Source organism: Saccoglossus kowalevskii, chromosome 2, assembly GCF_978046115.1.
Source record: "Saccoglossus kowalevskii chromosome 2, keSacKowa6.1, whole genome shotgun sequence".
NCBI classification, from domain to species: Eukaryota; Metazoa; Hemichordata; class Enteropneusta; family Harrimaniidae; genus Saccoglossus; species Saccoglossus kowalevskii.
This window is the reverse complement of record NC_140642.1, coordinates 4902705-4928136: the sequence shown is the minus strand read 5'-3', so window position 1 is coordinate 4928136 and position 25432 is coordinate 4902705. Positions and strand designations below refer to the sequence as shown.

The window sequence follows — 25432 nt, the reverse complement described above, 5'->3', positions numbered from 1 at the left end:
AATAATGGCTGATGTGGAAACATTCAAATAATGGCTGATGTGGAAATGTTCAAATAATGGCTGATGTGGAAACGTTAAAATAATGGCTGATGTGGAAACGATCAAATAATGGCTGATGTGGAAACGTTCAAATAATGGCTGATGTGGAAACGTTCAAATAATGGCTGATGTGGAAACGTTCAAATAATGGCTGATGTGGAAATGTTCAAATAATGGCCACTGTGGAAATGTTAAAATAATGGCTGATGTGGAAACGATCAAATAATGGCTGATGTGGAAACGTTCAAATAATGGCTGATGTGGAAACGTTCAAATAATCGCTGATGTGGAAATGTTCAAATAATGGCTGATGTGGAAACGTTCAAATAATGGCTGATGTGGAAACGTTCAAATAATGGCTGATGAGGAAACGTTCAAATAATGGCTGCTGTGGAAACGTTCAAATAATGGCTGATGTGGAAACCATCAAATAATGGCTGATGTGGAAACGTTAAAATAATGGCTGATGTGGAAACATTCAAATAATGGCTGATGTGGAAACGATCAAATAATGGCTGATGTGGAAACGTTCAAATAATGGCTGATGTGGAAACGTTCAAATAATGGCTGATGTGGAAACGTTCAAATAATGGCTGATGTGGAAACATTCAAATAATGGCTGATGCGGAAATGTTCAAATAATGGCTGGTGAGGAAACGTTCAAATAATGGCTGATGTGGAAACATTCAAATAATGGCTGATGTGGAAATGTTCAAATAATGGCTGATGTGGAAACGTTAAAATAATGGCTGATGTGGAAACGATCAAATAATGGCTGATGTGGAAACGTTCAAATAATGGCTGATGTGGAAACGTTCAAATAATGGCTGATGTGGAAACGTTCAAATAATGGCTGATGTGGAAATGTTCAAATAATGGCCACTGTGGAAATGTTAAAATAATGGCTGATGTGGAAACGATCAAATAATGGCTGATGTGGAAACGTTCAAATAATGGCTGATGTGGAAACGTTCAAATAATGGCTGATGTGGAAACGTTCAAATAATCGCTGATGTGGAAATGTTCAAATAATGGCTGGTGAGGAAACGTTCAAATAATGGCTGATGTGGAAACATTCAAATAATGGCTGATGTGGAAACGTTAGAATAATGGCTGATGTGGAAACGATCAAATAATGGCTGATGTGGAAACGTTCAAATAATGGCTGATGTGGAAACGTTCAAATAATGGCTGATGTGGAAACGTTCAAATAATGGCTGATGAGGAAACGTTCAAATAATGGCTGCTGTGGAAACGTTCAAATAATGGCTGATGTGGAAACGATCAAATAATGGCTGATGTGGAAACGTTAAAATAATGGCTGATGTGGAAACATTCAAATAATGGCTGATGCGGAAACGTTCAAATAATGGCTGATGTGGAAATGTTCAAATAATGGCTGGTGAGGAAACGTTAAAATAATGGCTGATGTGGAAACGATCAAATAATGGCTGATGTGGAAACGTTCAAATAATGGCTGATGTGGAAACGTTCAAATAATGGCTGATGTGGAAACGTTCAAATAATGGCTGATGTGGAAATGTTCAAATAATGGCCACTGTGGAAATGTTAAAATAATGGCTGATGTGGAAACGATCAAATAATGGCTGATGTGGAAACGTTCAAATAATGGCTGATGTGGAAACGTTCAAATAATGGCTGATGTGGAAACGTTCAAATAATGGCTGATGTGGAAATGTTCAAATAATGGCCACTGTGGAAATGTTCAAATAATGGCTGATGTGGAAATGTTCAAATAATGGCTGATGTGGAAACGTTCAAATAATGGCTGATGTGGAAACGTTCAAATAATGGCTGATGTGGAAACGTTAAAATAATGGCTGATGCGGAAACGTTCAAATCATGGCTGATGTGGAAACGTTCAAATAATGGCTGATGTGGAAACGTTCAAATAATGGCTGATGTGGAAATGTTCAAATAATGGCTGATGTGGAAACGTTAAAATAATGGCTGATGTGGAAACGATCAAATAATGGCTGATGTGGAAACGTTCAAATAATGGCTGATGTGGAAATGTTCAAATAATGGCCACTGTGGAAATGTTAAAATAATGGCTGATGTGGAAACGATCAAATAATGGCTGATGTGGAAACGTTCAAATAATGGCTGATGTGGAAACGTTCAAATAATGGCTGATGTGGAAACATTCAAATAATGGCTGATGTGGAAATGTTCAAATAATGGCCACTGTGGAAATGTTCAAATAATGGCTGATGTGGAAATGTTCAAATAATGGCTGATGTGGAAACGTTCAAATAGTGGCTGATGTGGAAACGTTCAAATAATGGCAGATGTGGAAATGTTCAAATCAAAGTGTTCCTTAGTATCAAGTTTCAACGAAACAATGACTTGAATATTTATTTTAACAAAAAAATAAATATAATGACCACCAGTCAAGAGATCCTCACAAAATGCTTTTGAATAAAATTTCTTTTAAAATGTATCTTAATTTCCTTTTCATTCAAAACCTAACTATTGCACGTAGTCAAGAAAGGCAGAAACAGTAACTATACACTACACATGTATGTTACAGCACAGGCTTGATTTGATCACTCCTCAAAATGGCTGGGTGAAAAGCATTGTTATCCAATCACCATGGAAACCAGAGCAGAGAGAGCTACATTGTATAAATTTCAATCACCATATTAATTGCCCAATAGGTGTTAAATTTACTTGTAAAGGCACTTACATGTCATTGAAATCATAGTGTGTCTATTCATCAGCAGTCTCCACTCAAATAAGTCTACCACGATAGCATAATTAATGTAACTGATAACAGAACCCTATTCACAAACTTAGAAGCACAACTCTGGACAATTTTTTTTCAAAATTTGCCTAAATATACTTTTTCGTCAATTTTTTCCTTTGAAGATATTTTGAGAGTCAACTCCTAAAGCTAGCTATCATTTTAATCATTGTATTTGACCATGTTGGCACATGTGTCCCATTCCCTCACTTTTGCATGATTTTTAGTTTGAGTGCATCACTGCTACAAAAATGAAATGAAAGTAGAACAGTTTATATTGTTACAATGATGATGCAGGCTATGGTACTTCAAGCCAAATTCAAATGTGCAATGCATTATGAGAGAGAACTTCCCATTTTATACAATGAAAAACTAGTACACTAGACGCTGACTAAATTGAATGTCAAATTTTTAAAATGTTTTAATAACATTAGAATTCATATCATTAATGGCAAACACTGTATAACTTTTTCATCCAATGACACAATTAAAGAATAAATTTATAAGCAATCATAGAATTCAGGTGGCAATGTTTTTGCAGAGTAAGTTTAAATCACCACTGCAGTGGTTAAAATGTGCAATACCAGCCATGAAAAGTAATGCTTATGGGGATGGAAAGCAATAAATCAGTGATAACATTGTGACATATATATGACCCTAATTCAACAAATGTGCAGTACAAATACAAACATAATGGCAGGTTGAATAAAAGCTGTAACTGTATATTTGGCAATACCTGTAACACTGGAATATCATTAATAATATCATACACAATGAGAAGTATCTCAGCATCAGGTACCAGACCATCTGGAGATGTATTGACAATATCAAAAGCACATTCTGTCATTTCCTTAGGGTGTGCACCAAAAAGTTTTCGAGATCTGTATACTCGTTCTATAGAATACCTAGAAACATAAACAGTTACAAATATTATGTCAGTGTCGATGAGATTTCACATTTGAGATAACTCTATGTATAATGGGTATACTACAATGCTCTCTCCAGTTAAACCACTGAGGGCAGTATTTAGGAAACACAAAGCATATAGAGCTCTACACAGGTTCAACGACTTTTTATCAAGTATGTACAACCTCCTTCCAATAAGTGCCTGTCAGGTTATAAGTTGATATCTATAGGTGTGGTCATAGTTTCTAATATACAATACAGATATACTGTCTATAGGTGTGGTCATAGATGCTAATATACAATACAGATATACTGTCTATAGGTGTGGTCATAGATGCTAATATACAATACAGATATACTGTCTACCAAGATATCTATAGGTGTGGTCATAGATGCTAATATACAATACAGATATACTGTCTATAGGTGTGGTCATAGATGCTAATATACAATACAGATATACTGTCTATAGGTGTGGTCATAGTTTCTAATATACAATACAGATATACTGTCTGCCAAGATATCTATAGGTGTGGTCATAGTTTCTAATATACAATACAGATATACTGTCTACCAAGATATCTATAGGTGTGTTCATAGTTTCTAATATACAATACAGATATACTGTCTACCAAGATATCTATAGGTGTAGTCATAGTTTCTAATATACAATACAGATATACTGTCTATCAAGATATCTATAGGTGTGGTCATAGTTTCTAATATACAATACAGATATACTGTCTGCCAAGATATCTATAGGTGTGGTCATAGTTTCTAATATACAATACAGATATACTGTCTACCAAGATATCTATAGGTGTGGTCATAGTTTCTAATATACATTACAGATATACTGTCGACCAAGGTATCTATAGGTGTGGTCATAGTTTCTAATATACAATACAGATATACTGTCGACCAAGATATATATAGGTGTGGTCATAGTTTCTAATATACAATACAGATATACTGTCGACCAAGATATATATAGGTGTGGTCATAGTTTCTAATATACAATACAGATATACTGTCGACCAAGGCATCTATAGGTGTGGTCATAGTTTCTAATATACAATACAAATATACTGTCTACCAAGATATCTATACGTGTGGTCATAGTTTCTAATATACAATACAGATATACTGTCTACCAAGATATCTATAGGTGTGGTCATAGTTTCTAGTATACAATACAGATATACTGTCTACCAAGATATCTATAGGTGTGGTCATAGTTTCTAATATACAATACAGATATACTGTCTACCAAAATATCTATAGGTGTGTTCATAGTTTCTAATATACAATACAGATATACTGTCTACCAAGATATCTATAGGTGTGGTCATAGTTTCTAATATACAATACAGATATACTGTCTACCAAGATATCTATAGGTGTGGTCATAGTTTCTAATATACAATACAGATATACTGTCTACCAAGATATCTATAGGTGTGGTCATAGTTTCTAATATACATTACAGATATACTGTCGACCAAGGTATCTATAGGTGTGGTCATAGTTTCTAATATACAATACAGATATACTGTCCACCAAGATACCAAGTCATTGAAAATTATGAAATATTGTAGTTGTGCGGTCAAAGTAAGTTTTGCCAAATTTTGTTCTAGTGGTGAACACTCTCAATGCATCTCATCATGGAAGAGTTTAAAGTAATGAATCTTTTCTGTTAAAAAAAATATTTCCATTTGACAGTACAGGATCTCTAATCCCTATCACTGACCTTTTCAGGTAGGAGACATTATTTCTTGCAATAAAACGAGCAAAGGGAACCTAGAAATAATCACACCAGTAAACAGACAGCAGTTATTTCATGAAACACTATAGTTTTATAGTTTCAACATTGCATGCATGCATGCATGCATACATACATACATACATACATACATACATACATACATACATACATACATACATACATACATACATACATACATACATACATACATACATACATACATACATACATACAGTATAATCTGTCATCACAATAATTCAAAATTTAATTTGATTAAATTTGGGAAGCGTAAAAAAGTTCTCACTGTTTCTGCAAAATCTTAAAATAATAAATTGGCTCTGTACTCTATCGTGTACAGTGTAAACTCATTTGGAGAGTTACAGCTGGGACTATGTAATCAATGTTTTAATTTTAAAATTACATTTGGCGCTTGGCCATCATTGTTTGAATTAGAGAATTAGAATCGGGCTGGGCCATCAAAGTTTCAATTGGAGAATTACAGTCGGCACAAGACACAAAGTTCGAATTGGAGAATTACAGTTGGGACTCGGCCATCAATGACACTGAGGGCGCTATACTACTCATTTTAGCATTTTCTTCTCTATTTTGATGAATATTACATTTGTTACAAATTGTAGTATGCATTTAATAAATAAACATGATGTTTTTTATTTTAATCGCACACTTACCCTTAGATCAAATGGGAGAGTAACCAAACCTCCACTATGGTCCATCAATGTTGTACAATAATCAGCGTTTTCATACAACTCAGATTTGGGAAGCAGTAACTGTGTATTAATAAGAACACCTCCATGTTTCTGGAACACCTTGCATAGAGTGTCATGCACTGTTCGTTGAGCTAGATTGGTTTGACATGAAGTAAAACCCTGAAAGCACATAAAGACAAAGTTGGGAGATCACAATCAGACACAAAAGTAGCACATAGAACCCCTTTTGATGTCTGCCTTTTCCATAATACAGATACCCCATTTATTTACAGGTATTTCAAAAGTGTATCTGCGGGTGAGTTGTGCGGGCACAGAAAAGTCACAACACTGATGTCTGTGTGTTGTTTTGTGGGTCCATTATAAAAGGCATGCAGAAACCATGCAAATTAAATCTGCATGTACTGCCAATTCTTTTGTATGTTATCATTATGAAGTAAGCCAAGGACAAAAAAATGCAATTCTGAATAGTGACACCGTTCGTATTTTGGAATGCACCGAAATAAACAAATAAATATCTTACAAAAACATTGGTGCCTTATTTGTTTAATTATTTTAAGGGACAGAATTTCCAGCTTTATTCAAAGTAATTCAGATATTTTAGTATAAAAACAAATGCCTCATCGCAAAAAAAAGTGCTGCATTTAGACATGGATAGATTCATAAAACATGCTAGATAACAGAAAATTTTAGTAATTTTAAAAGTATTTTGTACAGGTGTCTGTCAAAAATTAATGATTCACTGAGACAAATATGAACTGCCTCATTGTGTGACTACTGTATTATATGAAAAGTAAAAAAAAACACCCTTTATGAATAGCTATCATGTTGCAAGCTCTGCTTTAAATAGTTAGTTGGTGTCCAGTGGAGGGAGAAGTCAACAGTGCTGTTGCCTCATGCGAATCTACATCTTCAAACACTGCAATCTTTGAAGTGCGTTTTTAAACGAGTAGTATAAAAACTCTATCATTCTGTTCTCATAGCTGAAACATATTCCTGTGAGTTTTCATTTGTCGAATGAACTGTTTGTCAAATATAGAATACATATATTTTAGAACAATTTTCTTTTTAAAATGTGGATGAAATGTTTTGCTTTTTATGTATTTTTTATGTATTGTTTTTGATTTGATAACTTTTAACTAAACAGATTTTCTATTAGCATCAGATCTTGATCAAAGTTTGGCACCCAGTTCATAGGAGTGCTTATATTGATTTTCTGACATCTTGTTTTCTGTAAAGAATTTATTGGTAGGTTTGCAAACATGTATCAGACTGTGCAATCTCTCCATGAGTTGGTTTTGAAACCCAGTATGGGATTCTGAGATACATTACCAAGAATATTATTACATGATAAACCATTTGCTTCATTGAACACATACAACAATGCATATTTCCACTGAGATCAGTGACCTTTGATGTGTATCACCAGCGATCAGTCAAGTAGAAACAGTCAAAATATTTTATCAGATTTTCTCAATTTTTGCATGATATTTTCATACAGGACATCTGTTGTTCAAACTCAGGTAAGACTTTATACTGATGAATAAGGTGACCAAGTTTGATGAAGTTTGGAATAGAATTAGTAAAGTTATTATGCACACAATAACAATTATTAACGACGACAACGATGACAACGCCGGACAAAATGGTGCCTTATTTTTCCCTTTAATATACCTTTGATGGTACGGGCAAGGTAAAAATAAGTTGCTTATTTTGAACTGTCAAGCTGAAATCAATTTCCGTTTACAATGTTTAATTAAGTGACAATGTAAATGTTACATTCTACTGGTCTCCACATTTCTCTGGTCGATGAAATCAGAATAAATTGTTATTTAAGAATGATTTTTTATTCGGTTTTGTGTGACAGTTGGTCTAGCATTATCATATAGCATTACAAACAGGAAGTTCACGGTAATGGTCACAGTGTGGCTTGTGTCGTATAGAGATAAAACTAAAAGTGAAAGATTCCAGGGAATGTTTTAGAAAACTGACAATGGAACATTGTATGGGAGATTGAGAACCAATCAACGGAATTTAGAATTACTATTGCTTGTTACTATTCCTTCTCTGTTCTATGTTCATGCTAGATTTCTTTCAAATGTTACAGTAATGTTTTTTGACCTACAAAGGTAATGGAATAGTCCACATGTGCTGGCACAGCGATTATATATCAAAGGCATACCGCATCCAGAGTTTGGATAATCAGTAAATCTAGTTCCTTGGTAAAAGTGTCAGGGAAAGTTGCGAAGCCCTTCAGAAACCAGATGTGGGGTAGTGTATGCAATATTCTTGCGCCTGCTGTAAAAATTGGCTATGCCTGCAGCTCACTTGTCATTTTCATACTTTGCTGCTTTTCTGACTGTTTGCAGTCTTTCAATGACAATGTTTAACTTGAATTGCACTAAGAAATGGTTTGGGTTTGTAATATACCGACTACAATCCACAATTTCTATCCTCAGCATTGAATGAATACCTTGAGTCACTTCTCATCCTATCATCTTACGTTTGATCTTGACATTCACAAACCAGAACAAAAGATTAAATATGGGGCCGACATCTTTGAACCTAGACATAGCTTTTCGCTTAATTCGTTCTAATGACATCTTCAAACATTCCCCACTGAAAACCGATTTTACTGATAGGTTAATGGATTTTATTTATCATAATAAAACAAAAGAATCGGTATTACCGGTACACACAAACATTTCTTGTGTGGTTTCTCCATGCCCTCAGAACGTACCCGCAGATCAACACGCAGACATCAGTGTTGTGGTTTCTGCATGCCCGCACAACACCCCCACAAATATGCTTTTGAGGCACCCGTACATAACTTGATACCCCAAATACCATCACCTCTTGTGATGACATGGACATGGAGGATGCAAAAATACACACTGTGTGATTAAACTTACATTTTTGTCTTGATAATATGAGCAAGACCTTATAATGAATCAGAATTCATTTGCATTTGTGTACATGTAGATGTAGATGTCTGGCATATACCTACCTTATGAATATTCATATCATAGGTATAATCAGTAGCAGTTTCAATCGGCTGAGAGAACAATTCATTCATTAGTCTCCTATAAGCACTAGATTTTCTATTAGACATGGTATGTTTAAGTACTTCATATAACTGAGCATCTTCCATCTCTGGACGGGGTAAGTGGTTACTTTGTAACAGTTCCTGTGCGGTAGGCCTCTTATCTGGATCATGATCCAACAACCAATTCAGGATGTGTATTTGCTTGGGAAACTTAATTTCATCAAAATCATCTGGAAACTGTACAGGTTCCTATTGCCATAAACCAAAATATTTATTAAAGATGGAAAACCTTAATTTATCAACCAAAGTTTTACAATGGATTTTGCTAACGAGTCAAAATAGAAAAATAGAAAATTTTAAGGCGTGACACATTCTAATTCGCCAAGTTCACATCAAACAAAAGACAAAGAGTTAATAAAAAGGGAGTTACATGAATTTGTTGCCATGGAAACAATTACTTTTCAATTTATTTACCAACATTGAGTCTTACTCAGACTCAAGTGAAAAACATACATAGATCTTCAAAAAGTTAAAGGCACACTCAGATTGTACCTGCATGATTGCAGGTACATGTATAACAAGTCATTGAAAATGACACAGTCCCCGTTAAGTTCTCATTGTGCTCGTCATATTAAAGCGGAGGGGTTGTCGCGAGCGGGTCCTTGAAACTTGAGTTCCAAGTGGCGTATACAACAGATTGTTTATTTACATCAAAACACGTGTTTCGTGTCGTAGTAATATGGCCAAAATAAAAACAGCCGTTATTCAGCCATCTTTGATCTGATTATGAAACACATTGATATGTATGATGTATGTGCCAAATACGAATGAAAAGGGTACATAAATTGTGGAAATATAGTAGTAAGGCCAAAAAGTCAGATGGCTGTCAATCAGATTTTGAAACAAATTGTCATGGACATGCATCCTAACATGTATAAAGTACATGTATGTGCCAAATTTGAATGAAAACTGACAGAGCATGTCCAAGATACCACATAAAAAAACAAAAACAAGATGCCTGCCAGTCGGCCATCTTTGATCCAATTGTGAAATAAATCATCATGGACATGTATCCTAACATGTATAATCTATGTACCAAGTTTTAATGACAACTGACAAAGCATGTCCAAAATACAACATTTTCAAAAAACAAGATGGCTGCCAGTCGGTCATTTTGAATCGAATCGCTAAACCACTGCATGTGTATATGTCCCACATAAGGTACTAGGCACATGCAAAGAATGAACGGAATCGTTCCACAGGATTCTGAAATATGACGTTGGATAGACTGACGCACGAACAGACGGACGGTTGGACGGACAGACTCAGGAACTCACGGACGGTCGGGGACATGTATCCTAACATGTATGATCTATGTACTAAATTTGAATGAAAACTGACAAAGCATGTCCAAAATACGATATTTTCAAAAAACAAGATGGCTGCCAGTCGGCCATCTTTGATCCAATTGTGAATTAAATCATCATGGACATATGTCCCACATAAAGTACTAGGCACATGCAAAGAATGAATGGAATCGGTCCAAGGGATTCTGAGATATGACTCCGGACGGATGCATGGACACACGGACGGACGGAGACCGAATTATAAGTCCCCGTTTTTGGACTTCGTCCGAACGGGGACTAACAAGCAGCCTGTCGGCTGAGATAGCTCCGCTGTTATCAATGCACATTGCAATTAAAGAACAGAAGACATCATTAGAAAATGAACAATATGTATAGTATCAAAGCAATCGGACTTGCTGTTTTCAACAAAAATTTGAAAATATAAGTTTTTATCAAAAATATTCATTAAAATTAGATATTTGAAGAACAAAATCATCATGAAATGAACAAATCTGAGAGAAGTCTACCTGTAGTACCTATGCAGTATATTTATTATCAAAGCAATTAGACTTGCGATTTTACCAAGAAGTAGAAAATATCACTTTTTACCAAAAAATGACAAAAATATTCATGAAAATTAGAGAATTAAAGATATCATCACAAAATGAACAAACCTGAGAGAGAGGACCACATGTAGTAACTAGATATGTAATATCAAAACAATTGGACCATAAAATGACAAAAATATTCATGAAAATAAGACAATTGAACATATCCACACGAAATGAACAAATCTGAGAGAGAACCACTCAAGGTACCTTCCTAGAAAGTTTCACAGCTATACAATTTGTGGTTTTTAAGAAGAAGTCGAAAATGTAAAGTTGACAACGACGACGGTAGACAATCAGTAATAGTATAAGCTCCACTCAACTTCAACGACAGCAGAGCTAAAAACTACACAGGTGAATATAAGAATAATGATTTAATACTCACCATTCTAAGATTGCCAATAACCTTAACCCTCTCCATACCAGTAGATAGAGGGCGGTAGCACATTTCAAAAAATATTATACCAAGGCTGTATAGATCAACTTTCTGATTGTATGTAGTTTTAGTTTTAGATTTAACATTAGCTAATTCAGGACTGACATAGAGAGCAGTACCCACTTTTCCAGTCAGGCCCTCACCTGTCATGAATAAGAAATTAAAAGATCAGAGAATTGTAATAGATTTACCAGTAGGTTAACTACGTTGTTGCCAAAATAACTCTACTTAAGGATGCTGTACGTTTTTGGTATTGATTTTCTAAACTTATATTTTCATATAAAATATTTACTGAACAACACAAAGCTATATATTGATGGAAAGCTTATTTCACACTGGATATGAAATCGACAAGATAGTGTGTGTATGGACGTGTATAGTCACGTGATCTCTGTGTAAACACAGAAAGCCATTTTCGGTAAAAAATAATTGAACCAATGAATAAACAAATTTAGTGGAACATTGGCAACAAAACAGTTTTTCAGACGACTCTCACCACCATTCCGTGTTAATTGAGATATATATCTACATGATAGTTGGAGAAAAAATAATAATTTAGCTATCTTGAAAAGACAATGCGATCTGGTTCTTTCCGGTATTCAGAAATTAGAATGTAATTTTGAATTTTGAAACAAATAGGAAAATAGAAAAATCCCAGCGCGGCTTGAGAGGGAACATATCGAAGAGTGTCTGTGCGAAAAATTAGTATAATGCGTCCACTAAAACTCGAGATCAAAGGCCTGCAGTTGCCGTGAATCGCTGTTTTGTTTAACCGAGAAAATGGCAAAAACAACTTAGCTAACTCAAAATCCGTTTGTCCCATGGATCAAAACAAACTCATAATGAATAGTCATGGATCTATCTGTCATAATCACGCAGATGTGTGGATATGCGTGGTCGCAATTGGTTATAAAGTACGAAATTATGCTCCTGAATCCAATAGGAAACACTGTTTCACTGTTTTTATTATTCATTAATACGTTGTGGGAGGAGACACTCCTTTTCTGGAAGACTCATTACCATACATTGCCCTCCATGGAAGGTCATTCTCTTGCTCAGCTGCTGAACCAATAGCCGTGGCTGAACGCACCACCAGAGTCAACTACATGTAGTTTTCTTTCCAAGATTTTTTTTTTACTGTGCGAGATGTCTCGACGAAGATCTGTATTATCTGATTTGAATGGTAATGAGGGGGAGAGAAGTCACAGCGAGCGCTGAACTGAATCGGGAGATGCGATCGCTTAGGTTTAAAGTTGTCTGTTGATCGGGCGGTGAATTTTCAGTTTGTTTGCTCCGTTATTATTTTGTTGATTTGTAAAATAACCTGTTCGCCATAAATCGTGTTTTCCGTTTTTTAGTTCCCAAAACTGTTGACAAAATTAGTGTGATGATTCTTTTTCCATCTTCAATGCGTAATACATAGTACCAGAACAACTGCTGGCGGGGACTACTGCCGGTATCTTACATTCAGTTCACTTTCTATATCATGTATAACAACTCTAACTTCATTGAATCCGTCAAATTATTTATTGAGAATGTGAAGATTAAGAAAAATAAAACGGGTAAAACAAAGATGCTCACACACACGCTTTTACAGCTGCTTGACTCGTGCTTTACGTGTAGCCATGGTGTAGCCAAGTCCGGGCCCAAGTGTTTCACTTCCGACTCATCATGACACGTAATTTGGTCACGAAAACTAAGTCTGCCATGTGCTCAAATTTTCTACCTTCTGTTTATACCTCCATGGTCTGATCAATTAAATCGTGGAAGGTACCTTCCATGATTAAATGTTCATAATAATCGCTTTACATACTGTCGACGTTCTTCTCCAAATTTCCTTGCATTCATTTTCTTTCGTCACTGTCATAGTCGACCCAAAGACGGTTTCATAGTCGACTGCTTGAAGAGCGAGAAATTCAACGAAATTAAATTTGTGGATGATCGTAAATGGAATGCGTGTAACTTGTACCTCGGACTACTAATACTTGTATTACTAGTCTGAGCTTGTACTGAATGCACGAGACTGTTTATATTTGCTATGGGTGGTGACTATTATGCAAATTATCTGTCTATTATGGTTTTGGCTGATTAATTAAAACATGGCTTTCAAAACAATGACATGTGCTTTTGTTTTTAATTAACAAAAATTGATTTTTACACCCTATAAAAACATCCAATTCACTTGTTTTCCTACTGAGTGTTTGCTCCTTGTAGTCCAGCATTGAAAAATACAAAAAAGTAGAATTTTGGGTTTCAAAGCAAAAAAAGGTGTACAGCATCCTTAATACACAACTGTTCAACTCATCTTATACCATAATAACCTTTTACAGAAAATGAGAATTATTTACTGCAATCAAAATTTTTAGCTCAATTCCAATTGTCTACATAGCATATTATCAAATTGACTGACAGTCTGTAGCAATGACAGGATCAATAACAATATAGAAATTTGTTCAGCCAGGACATTACTTTTATATTTACTGTCTTCAGGACGTTACTTTTATATTTACTGTTGCCAGGACGTTACTTTTATATTTACTGTTTCCAAAACGTTACTTTTATATTTACTGTCTCCAGGATGTTACTTTTATATTTATTGTTGCCAGGATGTTACATTTATATTTACTGTCTCCGGGATGTTACTTTTATATTTACTGTCTCCAGGATGTTACATTTATATTTACTGTCTCCTGGATGTTACTTTTATATTTACTGTCTCCAGGATGTTACTTTCATATTTACTGTCTCCAGGACGTTACATTTATATTTACTGTCTCCAGGACGTTACTTTTATATTTACTGGTGAGAATTTATGCAACATATTTGATAGTAGCAATATAAACAATTTGTGGGAATTTTTAAATTTCACAAATCAGCCTTTTCATAAGCATCCGTGAATGATGGCAATTGTTTTTCGTCCACCATCAATTTTCACACAGTTGAGCTCCTAGATTGATACTTTCTAATCGTGTTTTGGTGTATCAAAATAATTTTCAATTTGGAATTACTGTTGGTCACAATGATGAATATTTCCCACATACATTCCTGAATAAGCTCATATAATGTTCCCAAATATGAAAATTAAACCAAATTTATGTTTGTTTTTTTAGATTTTCAGTATGACATTTACGTTGGCCACACAGCATCTACCCTACCAATAGTTCAAGTAACTAAACACATACCAATGCCTTCTTGAGATCTTGATCCATCTGGACTTGTTAATGTATGATCTGGTGTTTGACCCTGTCTTTCTGGGGTCAGGGGTCGTTCAAATGCCTGGGTAGTAGCCAACCCAAAGTCACCAATCTTTACATTGTCATTTAAATCCAAGAATATATTAACTGGTTTTAAGTCTCTGTGAATCATGCCCTGGTATGAAAAATTACACAATACTTCATTAGATACTAAACAATGTGTAGCTATATGAGCTATTCTGTGTCATGAAAAACCTAATATCAGAAAATTTAAAGATATCCAGTGTATCAGAAATGACTGAAATACCATCACAAAGACAAAAGAAAAACCCAAGAAAACTAATGGACCCACAGCTGAACAATAGTGGGCAATACTCATGTTTCAATAAGACAACCTGCTATGAGATAAAGCTTTGTGAAAGCAATGTGATTTAAGAGGACAACTGTTGTGGATGCTTTCATATATAATGCAACATTGTTTTGCCATTTCCAATATTCAAAAATGGTATCAGCATCAAACAACATTCTGATTGAGTAATGGCATTCTTAACCAACCAAGTCACAAAGCACAGTAGCAAAAAACTTGAAAAACAACTTGGCAAAAATAGCACATTGATAAAAGTTTAGAAACAATTTCGCTCCATGATAAAACAAAAGTTGAATTTTAAATCTATATTGGCATGACATTGCAATGCTGAATAATAAAGCATGATTGTAACGAGTAGCCTTTGTTTTGTGCATATACTGAGCAATGATTTGACATTGTTTTACCTGTAAGTGTATGTGTGTCAAACCTTCCAGTATTTCTCTAAATAACCTCCATACTCTCTTGTGATCACTGAATAACCCATCATCAATACTATTTCTCAGTGTACTCTTTTCACAGTACTCCATCTGAATATACAGATACTGGATTCCTATCACCGATATCTTGCTACCATTATCTTTATTCTCTACTTTTTTAGATTCCTGTAATACAAAGTGTCAGACAATGAAATCAAACTAATATACATGAAGTTTTAAAGTAAAATTGTATCCACAGTTGATTGGCCAATGTAGAACATTACAAAATTATTATGGTTATATACCGTAACCTAGTTATAGCATGGTGTTTAAGACCCGGTAACTATGAATATGTGTCAGATTAACTACTAATTAGACTAAAGATTTATAAGAAAAGGATATGCAACTTTGATATCTATGAATGGTGATGTGTGATATATCAAAGATTTATAAGATAAGGATATGTAACTTTGATATCTATGAATGGTGATATGTGATATATCAAGGATTTATAAGACATGGATATGTAACTTTGATATCTATGAATGGTGATATGTGATATATCAAGGATTTATAAGATAAGGATATGTAACTTTGATATCTATGTATGGTGATATGTGATATATCAAGGATTTATAAGATATGGATATGTAACTTTGATATCTATGTATGGTGATATGTGATATATCAAGGATTTATAAGATAAGGATATGTAACTTTGATATCTATGTATGGTGATATGTGATATATCAAGGATTTATAAGATAAGGATATGCAACTTTGATATCCATGTATGGTGATATGTGATATATCAAGGATTTATAAGATAAGGGTATGTAACTTTGATATCTATGTATGGTGATATGTGATATATCAAGGATTTATAGGATAAGGATATGCAACTTTGATATCTATGAATGGTGATATGTGATATATCAAGGATTTATAGGATAAGGATATGCAACTTTGATATCTATGAATGGTGATATGTGATATATCAAGGATTTATAAGATAAGGATATGCAACTTTGATATCTATGTATGGTGATATGTGATATATCAAGGATTTATAAGATAAGGATATGCAACTTTGATATCTATGAATGGCGATATGTGATATATCAAGGATTTATAAGATATGGATATGCAACTTTGATATCTATGTATGGTGATATGTGATATATCAAGGATTTATAAGATAAGGATATGCAACTTTGATATCTATGAATGGCGATATGTGATATATCAAGGATTTATAAGATATGGATATGCAACTTTGATATCTATGTATGGTGATATGTGATATATCAAGGATTTATAAGATATGGATATGCAACTTTGATATCTATGTATGGTGATATGTGATATATAAAGGATTTATAAGATATGGATATGTAACTTTGATATCTATGTATGGTGATATGTGATATATCAAGGATTTATAAGATAAGGATATGTAACTTTGATATCTATGTATGGTGATATGTGATATATCAAGGATTTATAAGATATGGATATGCAACTTTGATATCCATGTATGGTGATATGTGATATATCAAGGATTTATAAGATAAGGGTATGTAACTTTGATATCTATGTATGGTGATATGTGATATATCAAGGATTTATAGGATAAGGATATGCAACTTTGATATCTATGAATGGTGATATGTGATATATCAAGGATTTATAGGATAAGGATATGCAACTTTGATATCTATGAATGGTGATATGTGATATATCAAGGATTTATAAGATAAGGATATGCAACTTTGATATCTATGAATGGCGATATGTGATATATCAAGGATTTATAAGATATGGATATGCAACTTTGATATCTATGTATGGTGATATGTGATATATCAAGGATTTATAAGATAAGGATATGCAACTTTGATATCTATGAATGGTGATATGTGATATATCAAGGATTTATAAGATATGGATATGCAACTTTGATATCTATGTATGGTGATATGTGATATATCAAGGATTTATAAGATAAGGATATGCAACTTTGATATCTATGAATGGCGATATGTGATATATCAAGGATTTATAAGATATGGATATGCAACTTTGATATCTATGTATGGTGATATGTGATATATCAAGGATTTATAAGATATGGATATGCAACTTTGATATCTATGTATGGTGATATGTGATATATCAAGGATTTATAAGATAAAGGTATGTAACTTTGATATCTATGTATTGTGACATGTGATATATCAAAGATTTATAAGATAAGGGTATGTAACTTTGATATCCATGTATAGTGATGTGTGATATATCAAGGATTTATAAGATAAGGATATGCAACTTTGATATCTATGAATGGCGATATGTGATATATCAAGGATTTATAAGATATGGATATGCAACTTTGATATCTATGTATGGTGATATGTGATATGTGATATATCAAGGATTTATAAGATATGGATATGTAACTTTGATATCTATGTATGGTGATATATCAAGGATTTATAAGACATGGATATGTAACTTTGATATCTATGAATGGTGATATGTGATATATCAAGGATTTATAAGATATGGGTATGTAACTTTGATATCTATGAATGGTGATATATGATATATCAAGGATTTATAAGATAAGGATATGTAACTTTGATATCCATGTATGGTGATATGTGATATATCAAGGATTTATAAGACATGGATATGTAACTTTGATATCTATGAATGGTGATATGTGATATATCAAGGATTTATAAGATAGGGATATGTAACTTTGATATCCATGTATGGTGATATGTGATATATCAAGGATTTATAAGACATGGATATGTAACTTTGATATCTATGAATGGTGATATGTGATATATCAAGGATTTATAAGATAAGGATATGTAACTTTGATATCTATGTATGGTGATATATGATATATCAAGGATTTATAAGATAAGGATATGTAACTTTGATATCCATGTATGGTGATATGTGATGTATCAAGGATTTATAAGACATGGATATGTAACTTTGATATCCATGAATGGTGATATGTGATATATCAAGGATTTATAAGATAAGGATATGTAACTTTGATATCTATGTATGGTGATATGTGATATATCAAGGATTTATAAGATATGGATATGTAACTTTGATATCTATGTATGGTGATATGTGATATATCAAGGATTTATAAGATAAGGATATGTAACTTTGATATTTATGTATGGTGATATATCAAGGATTTATAGGATATGGATATGTAACTTTGATATCCATGTATGGTGATATGTGATATATCAAGGATTTATAAGATATGGGTATGCAACTTTGATATCCATGTATGGTGATATGTGATATATCAAGGATTTATAAGACATGGATATGTAACTTTGATATCTATGAATGGTGATATGTGATATATCAAGGAATTATAAGATAAGGATATGTAACTTTGATATCTATGTATGGTGATATGTGATATATCAAGGATTTATAAGATAAGGATATGTAACTTTGATATCTATGTATGGTGATATGTGATATATCAAGGATTTATAGGATATGGATATGTAACTTTGATATCTATGTATGGTGATATGTGATATATCAAGGATTTATAAGATAAGGATATGTAACTTTGATATCTATGTATGGTGATATGTGATATATCAAGGATTTATAAGATAAGGATATGTAACTTTGATATCTATGTATGGTGATATGTGATATATCAAGGATTTATAGGATATGGATATGTAACTTTGATATCTATGTATGGTGATATGTGATATATCAAGGATTTATAAGATATGGATATGTAACTTTGATATCTATGTATGGTGATATGTGATATATCAAGGATTTATAAGATAAGGATATGTAACTTTGATATCTATGTATGGTGATATGTGATATATCAAGGATTTATAGGATATGGATATGTAACTTTGATATCCATGTATGGTGATATGTGATATATCAAGGATTTATAAGATATGGGTATGCAACTTTGATATCCATGTATGGTGATATGTGATATATCAAGGATTTATAAGACATGGATATGTAACTTTGATATCTATGAATGGTGATATGTGATATATCAAGGAATTATAAGATAAGGATATGTAACTTTGATATCTATGTATGGTGATATGTGATATATCAAGGATTTATAAGATAAGGATATGTAACTTTGATATCTATGTATGGTGATATGTGATATATCAAGGATTTATAGGATATGGATATGTAACTTTGATATCTATGTATGGTGATATGTGATATATCAAGGATTTATAAGATAAGGATATGTAACTTTGATATCTATGAATGGTGATATGTGATATATCAAGGATTTATAAGATAAGGATATGCAACTTTGATATCTATGAATGGCGATATGTGATATATCAAGGATTTATAAGAAAAAGATATGTAACTTTGATATCCATGGTACTTTCAAAGACAAATTTACTATATAGTGGGAATTTTTGACAACCAAATACTATATTTTTACCTCTTCTGAATCAGAATCATCAAAACCAGGGAAATTTGAATTCCTGAAACTATGTTCGAACACGATGTCTGATGAATCTGAATGGGGCCTGTAAGAAATTAAACAAAAAACATAGCAAAAACATAACATATTATTTTCGCTTGGAATTAATTTTTGTTATTTTCAATGAGTAACGATGAATGATCTTTTCTTCGTATAGCAAAAATGAGTATGAAAGTCCTGAAACAATGCAATGAACTTATTTAATATTCATGTTCCTCAACTAATACTACATGTACTGTATTAATCTCAATGTTCCTTGTAAAATAATATAACATAAATTGTATAAAAGCACCCAAATAATATATACATGTATTGTCTTTATCAACAGTGTAAATGTTGTCATTCTGTCCACTCTTACATCTAACAAATGTTTTATTTCAGTCAAATTTTACTCCAAATCTTGAAAATTGCGCTTGATAGTTACATCAAAGTTAATTAACATTTCATAGCGAGAAGCACGATTGGACAGTACTAAATAGCAAAGCTACAATAACACATCTCACCTACAGTATTTACGGTATTTGTGAATTCACAAGATTACAACGTGTTACATAAATAAGTTATGCAGACAATTTTGCAATGTCACATGAGCAGATGTTATCAACTTACAGAAACGATGTACCAAAAACATCTTCCTCATCACTAGACGATTCACTACTCTCTTCCTGCATTCTTCTCGATACCTCAAAAGACATACTCCATTCTATGGACTCATCAACAGCTGGTTGTCAAGGAAATATGATTAATTCATAGTTATCCTATCTATCTATCCAAATCTACAGTTATGTTTTTTTAATTTCTATTGAGAAATTTCAATATGTAATTTTAATACCAAACTATGATTTTCATTATGACTCTACATACATGTATGTTGTCCACAAAACTCTTCCAGCTACTAGGGACATGTACCAGATTCTGTCGTAAATTCACCCATCCAAAAAAATCGCCCTGGACGATTTCACGGCTGGTGGCGCTTATTTAGGGTTCAAAATTTCAGAAAAATACCGTCAAATATTTTGGGGGACTTCTATTTTCATTGAAAAATCCAACTATGCCGACTTCAACGCCGACAGTTGGGCCACCCAAGACGAAAGAAACTATTGCAGAAGCTAATCTAAAATTTGATACATTTTTTTCTTGCTGAATTAAAAAGTAGACCACCTAAAATTTCATTACAATGTCATCCAGAGTCATGTTTCTCCAAAAAATCATATTAACACAAAAGTATATTCTAAACGAAGTTTCAAATAAAAACGAACAACTGCATTGCATTGCATCAAATCACTGTTGCGCAATCCAGTCATGCTGCGTTTCATAATTGTTGATTGTTATTCAGTAGTGATTATAATAACGTACTAAAAATAAATTTGTTCAATTGTTATGAAATGCAAATAAAATTCAACTTAGTTTCATGGTAAGCAAATGATTCCGGTCGCATATAAACGCTCAATGCTCTCGCATGAGTTGACCAAATAGGTCAAATCTCTAATTACCAATCAAAATGCTAGATGATGCCAATGTGTTAAAATTACCATATAAATATGTTAAACATGTTAATGTTATTGAACACAACGCGGAAGAGATTTGCCAATGTTGTAGTACGATCTTTTGGATTGGATTTTGATGGGAAAACAGTTGTAAATATAGTTGTAAAAAATAGTTGTTTTCAAAAGATAAACAGAGCATTAGAAGAATAATTTAACATTGTTTATAGTGATAACAGCTCATTGTCAAAATTAAGCTTACCCATTCACGCTAGTCGCACACTCTTGAATAAAATTAAAAACTTAAATAAACAGACTCTATTTTAGGTGTCAGGAAAGATTGAAATGTCCGAAAAATGACACCAAAATATTTAAAAAACAACTTTAAAAACAAGATTTATTGGTCCCATTTTATCTTTATTTTTAGACCCAAACTGCCGTTTAACGGCCCAGGGTGAATTTATGGCAGAATCGAGTAAATGTATAGTAAACAAATAGTCAAACAAAATGTTTTTTATCATATTAAATCCATCATTAATGTCTAAATAACAAACTTCAATGAGAAAAACAAACCTTGTGGTGCAAACTTCTCAATATTATCAGAAAAACTGAGACCTCTGCGTAAATTAGGTTTCATAAAACTGTTAGACTCTGGATCCGTTGATGTTTTCGACTCACTGTCTGTTTCTTGGGATGCAGAATTCTCACAAACTTCAATCCAAGAATTGTAATATCTATCGGTAAATGATAAAAACAATCCATATCCATGTACAGCCCAAGATATATTCATACATGTCCTTATTATATACTCTACTGAAAACTGTCTGCTGCTAGCAATGATCATGATTTCACAAGATTAATGTATCCCTGATTTTCATATATTATTTTCATCTTATTTACTGTACAATGATACCCTGTATTTGCTCTATTACTAGTTCTAGAGAACTCATTCTATACACATCAATCAAACATATTTCTAACCAATAGCATCAACAAACACGCTGGTTGCTTTGAAATGTTTGATTGCATAAACTAACAAGCAGCCTATCGGCTGAGATAGCTCCGCTGTTAGCAATGCACATTTCAATTAAAGAACTGAAGACATCATTAGAAAATGAACAATATGAATAGTGTCAAAGCAATTGGACTTACAGTTTTTAACAAGAAGTCGAAAATATCACTTTTTACCAAAAATTACAAAAATATTCACCAAAATAAATTAATTAGAGAATTGAAGATATCATCACAAAATGAACAAATCTGAGAGAGGTCTACATGTAGTACCTATATATGTAATATCAAAGCAATCGGACTTACAGTTTTCAACAAGAAGTCGAAAATATCACTTTTTACCAAAAATTACAAAAATATTCACCAAAATTAGAGAATTGAAGATATCATCACAAAATGAACAAATCTGAAAGAGGTCCACATGTAGTACCTATATATGTAATATCAAAGCAATCGAACTTGCGGTTATTAACAAGAAGTCAAAAATATCACTTTTTACCAAAAATGACAAAAATATTCACCAAAATTAGAAAATTGAAGATATCAACATGAAATGAACAAACCTAAGAGAGGTCTACCCAAGGTACATATACACCAAGTATCAAAGCATTCAGGCTTGTAGTTTTCAAGAAGAAGTCGAAAAAGTAAAACATTGACACGGACGACGACAAAGACGGACAATCACTCATATGATAAGCTCCGCTCGACAAAGTCGACAGCGGAGCTACATGTAAAAAGAGTAAGATTATAACCACATTATAAAACGCTAAATGCATGCATTACACGCTTTGTGAATACGCAAGTAACCTAGAGCCCAAATGATTTAAACACGAACCAGTTATTATTTTGTAATGTAGATTTCAATTGTGCGGTCATGTGTGATCCTCATCACATATCACACTCACACATACTCTTATAGTACACATTATGTACAAGCAATGTCAGATGGTCACATAAGCTAGACAAATATCAGTATAATACAAGTAAAGTAAAATACCTGACAACATTTTCATGATTTAATCTTGATAATAATTTGACTTCCCTTGTAATCTTCTTGTTAAATTCTTTACTTTTGGGATTGAGTGGTATCCGTTTAATTGCATAAAAACAACCATCAAGTTTGTTTTGCACCTTTGAAGAAAATATTTGTAACCATGGCTTGAAATTAACAAAATTTATTATGGGCTTCCAGTTTTAAAAGTTGGTAGTATCAGGGTAATATAGGGTAGCTTCTGTAGCTACTCACAGCGGTTCTGAAAATTATTTGGACAGTCAGTCAGCAAGACTTGCAAGTTTGCAAAACATTGGTTTTTGTCTAGTCCAGACTTGATGGCACTATTCCATCAACACACTCAAAATTTAGAGCATAGTTATTGAATACACATAGAAAGTGTTTTGTAAAGTTGCAAGCCATCTTGCTAAATAACTTTCCGAATAATTCTCAGCACCAGCAAGGAAGTGTTAACACAAATAAATAAATGTCACATGCCTTGGGCTACTATCCTCCAACTTTGATACCCGTTAGTAGCAGTATTACAGCATGGTAATCAGAAAAATAGCTTTCTTACCTTAATAACATCACCAAACCCTCCTTTGCCAAGCCATTTAAGTTCTTCAAATTCACTGTATAACCTTGATTTGGAAACATCAATTGGTTTAGGGGTAGCAAAATGACTTTCAAACGGAGACTCGTCGGGTGTTCCTTCATTGACTACTGAACAACAACAAACCAAAATATGGGTAACAGACAGTGTGTGCTGTAATGCTGTATTATTGGATATGATTTGTTATGAAGCCTATGAAGTACTATGTGCCATATACCAAATGAAACAAGTGCACTATTCACAAAATTTCTTGGTCAGAACCTTTTTGAAAAGAGCTAACAATTTTGCTGTGATTGAGATTTCATTATCTTCATCAAGTCCATCATAGCACATGCAGGATATCCTGACTAATGATTGGTTTGCAACGAGAACCAACCTCTTATGTTTCACTGCACCAGCTAAATTATTATCAGATTTACCGGGTATATCACATGTCACTGCATCCAAGCAAACTTTGAACATAAAACACTTTGTACTTCCTAGGCTAGTTGTGTTCTGAAGCAGGATATGAAACACAGCACATAACAGAATTTTAAGCTTGTCTTTTGCCATATTTTCATTCATTATCTTGGTTTGGTATATACATAATGGGCCTCATGGAGATATATTATTTATCAGAATGAACACGTGATGATTAATGATTATTCATACTGGAACCATACATTTACATTGCTAACATTGTTGGAGTATCATTCCACTCTTAACATGTGATTCAATGTTCAAGCCGTTTGTTTATTCCTGAAAATCCAAATTTGTCTCCTCATTATTAAGGTGACATTTACATTGTGTGCATTCATGAAGTAAACACAACTCTAATGTAATTTCTCACTTTACCATGATGTCTTTAGTTTAGATAAAACTACCCATAAATTAGACAACAGATAAAAGGATGGATTATAATATTGGAGTCCATTCTGGATTAAGAATAAACCCTACACCAGCATATTGTTATTACCTAGGAACTAATTTTCAGTTCCATCAAGTGATAAACATGACATAAACAAACCTGTACTGGGGTTATGTAAAGCGCCATAGTCATTACCAAAGCCACCATTATTCATATTATCAATAGAAGGACAAATAAATGCATGTCTGAGTAGCTGTTGTGGAGATAATCTTACTCTGTCATCTGTAGTAAGACATCTGCAATGACAATTGCACATGTGTCA

The 25432-nt window shown here is 33.2% G+C and overlaps 1 protein-coding gene across 3 annotated transcripts in view; it reads right to left on the bottom strand.

Annotated features, from left to right (window-relative positions):
• Positions 1–25432, bottom strand: part of LOC102801472 (eIF-2-alpha kinase GCN2-like) — an 81760-nt gene that overhangs the window by 40784 nt on the left and 15544 nt on the right. For 2 of the 3 annotated variants that reach the window (XM_078005735.2, XM_085508178.1), the window contains exons 13-25: positions 25270–25406; positions 24228–24373; positions 23657–23790; positions 22222–22382; positions 20774–20885; positions 20123–20210; positions 15604–15801; positions 14821–15007; positions 11588–11781; positions 9210–9497; positions 6167–6364; positions 5463–5512; positions 3543–3711 (exon numbers count right to left, since the gene is read on the bottom strand). In XM_078005735.2, coding sequence (XP_077861861.1) covers positions 3543–3711; positions 5463–5512; positions 6167–6364; positions 9210–9497; positions 11588–11781; positions 14821–15007; positions 15604–15801; positions 20123–20210; positions 20774–20885; positions 22222–22382; positions 23657–23790; positions 24228–24373; positions 25270–25406 — 2062 coding nt within the window. The remainder of the gene's footprint in view (positions 1–3542; positions 3712–5462; positions 5513–6166; positions 6365–9209; positions 9498–11587; positions 11782–14820; positions 15008–15603; positions 15802–20122; positions 20211–20773; positions 20886–22221; positions 22383–23656; positions 23791–24227; positions 24374–25269; positions 25407–25432) is intronic. The other variant, XM_085508172.1, reaches the window with a different exon arrangement.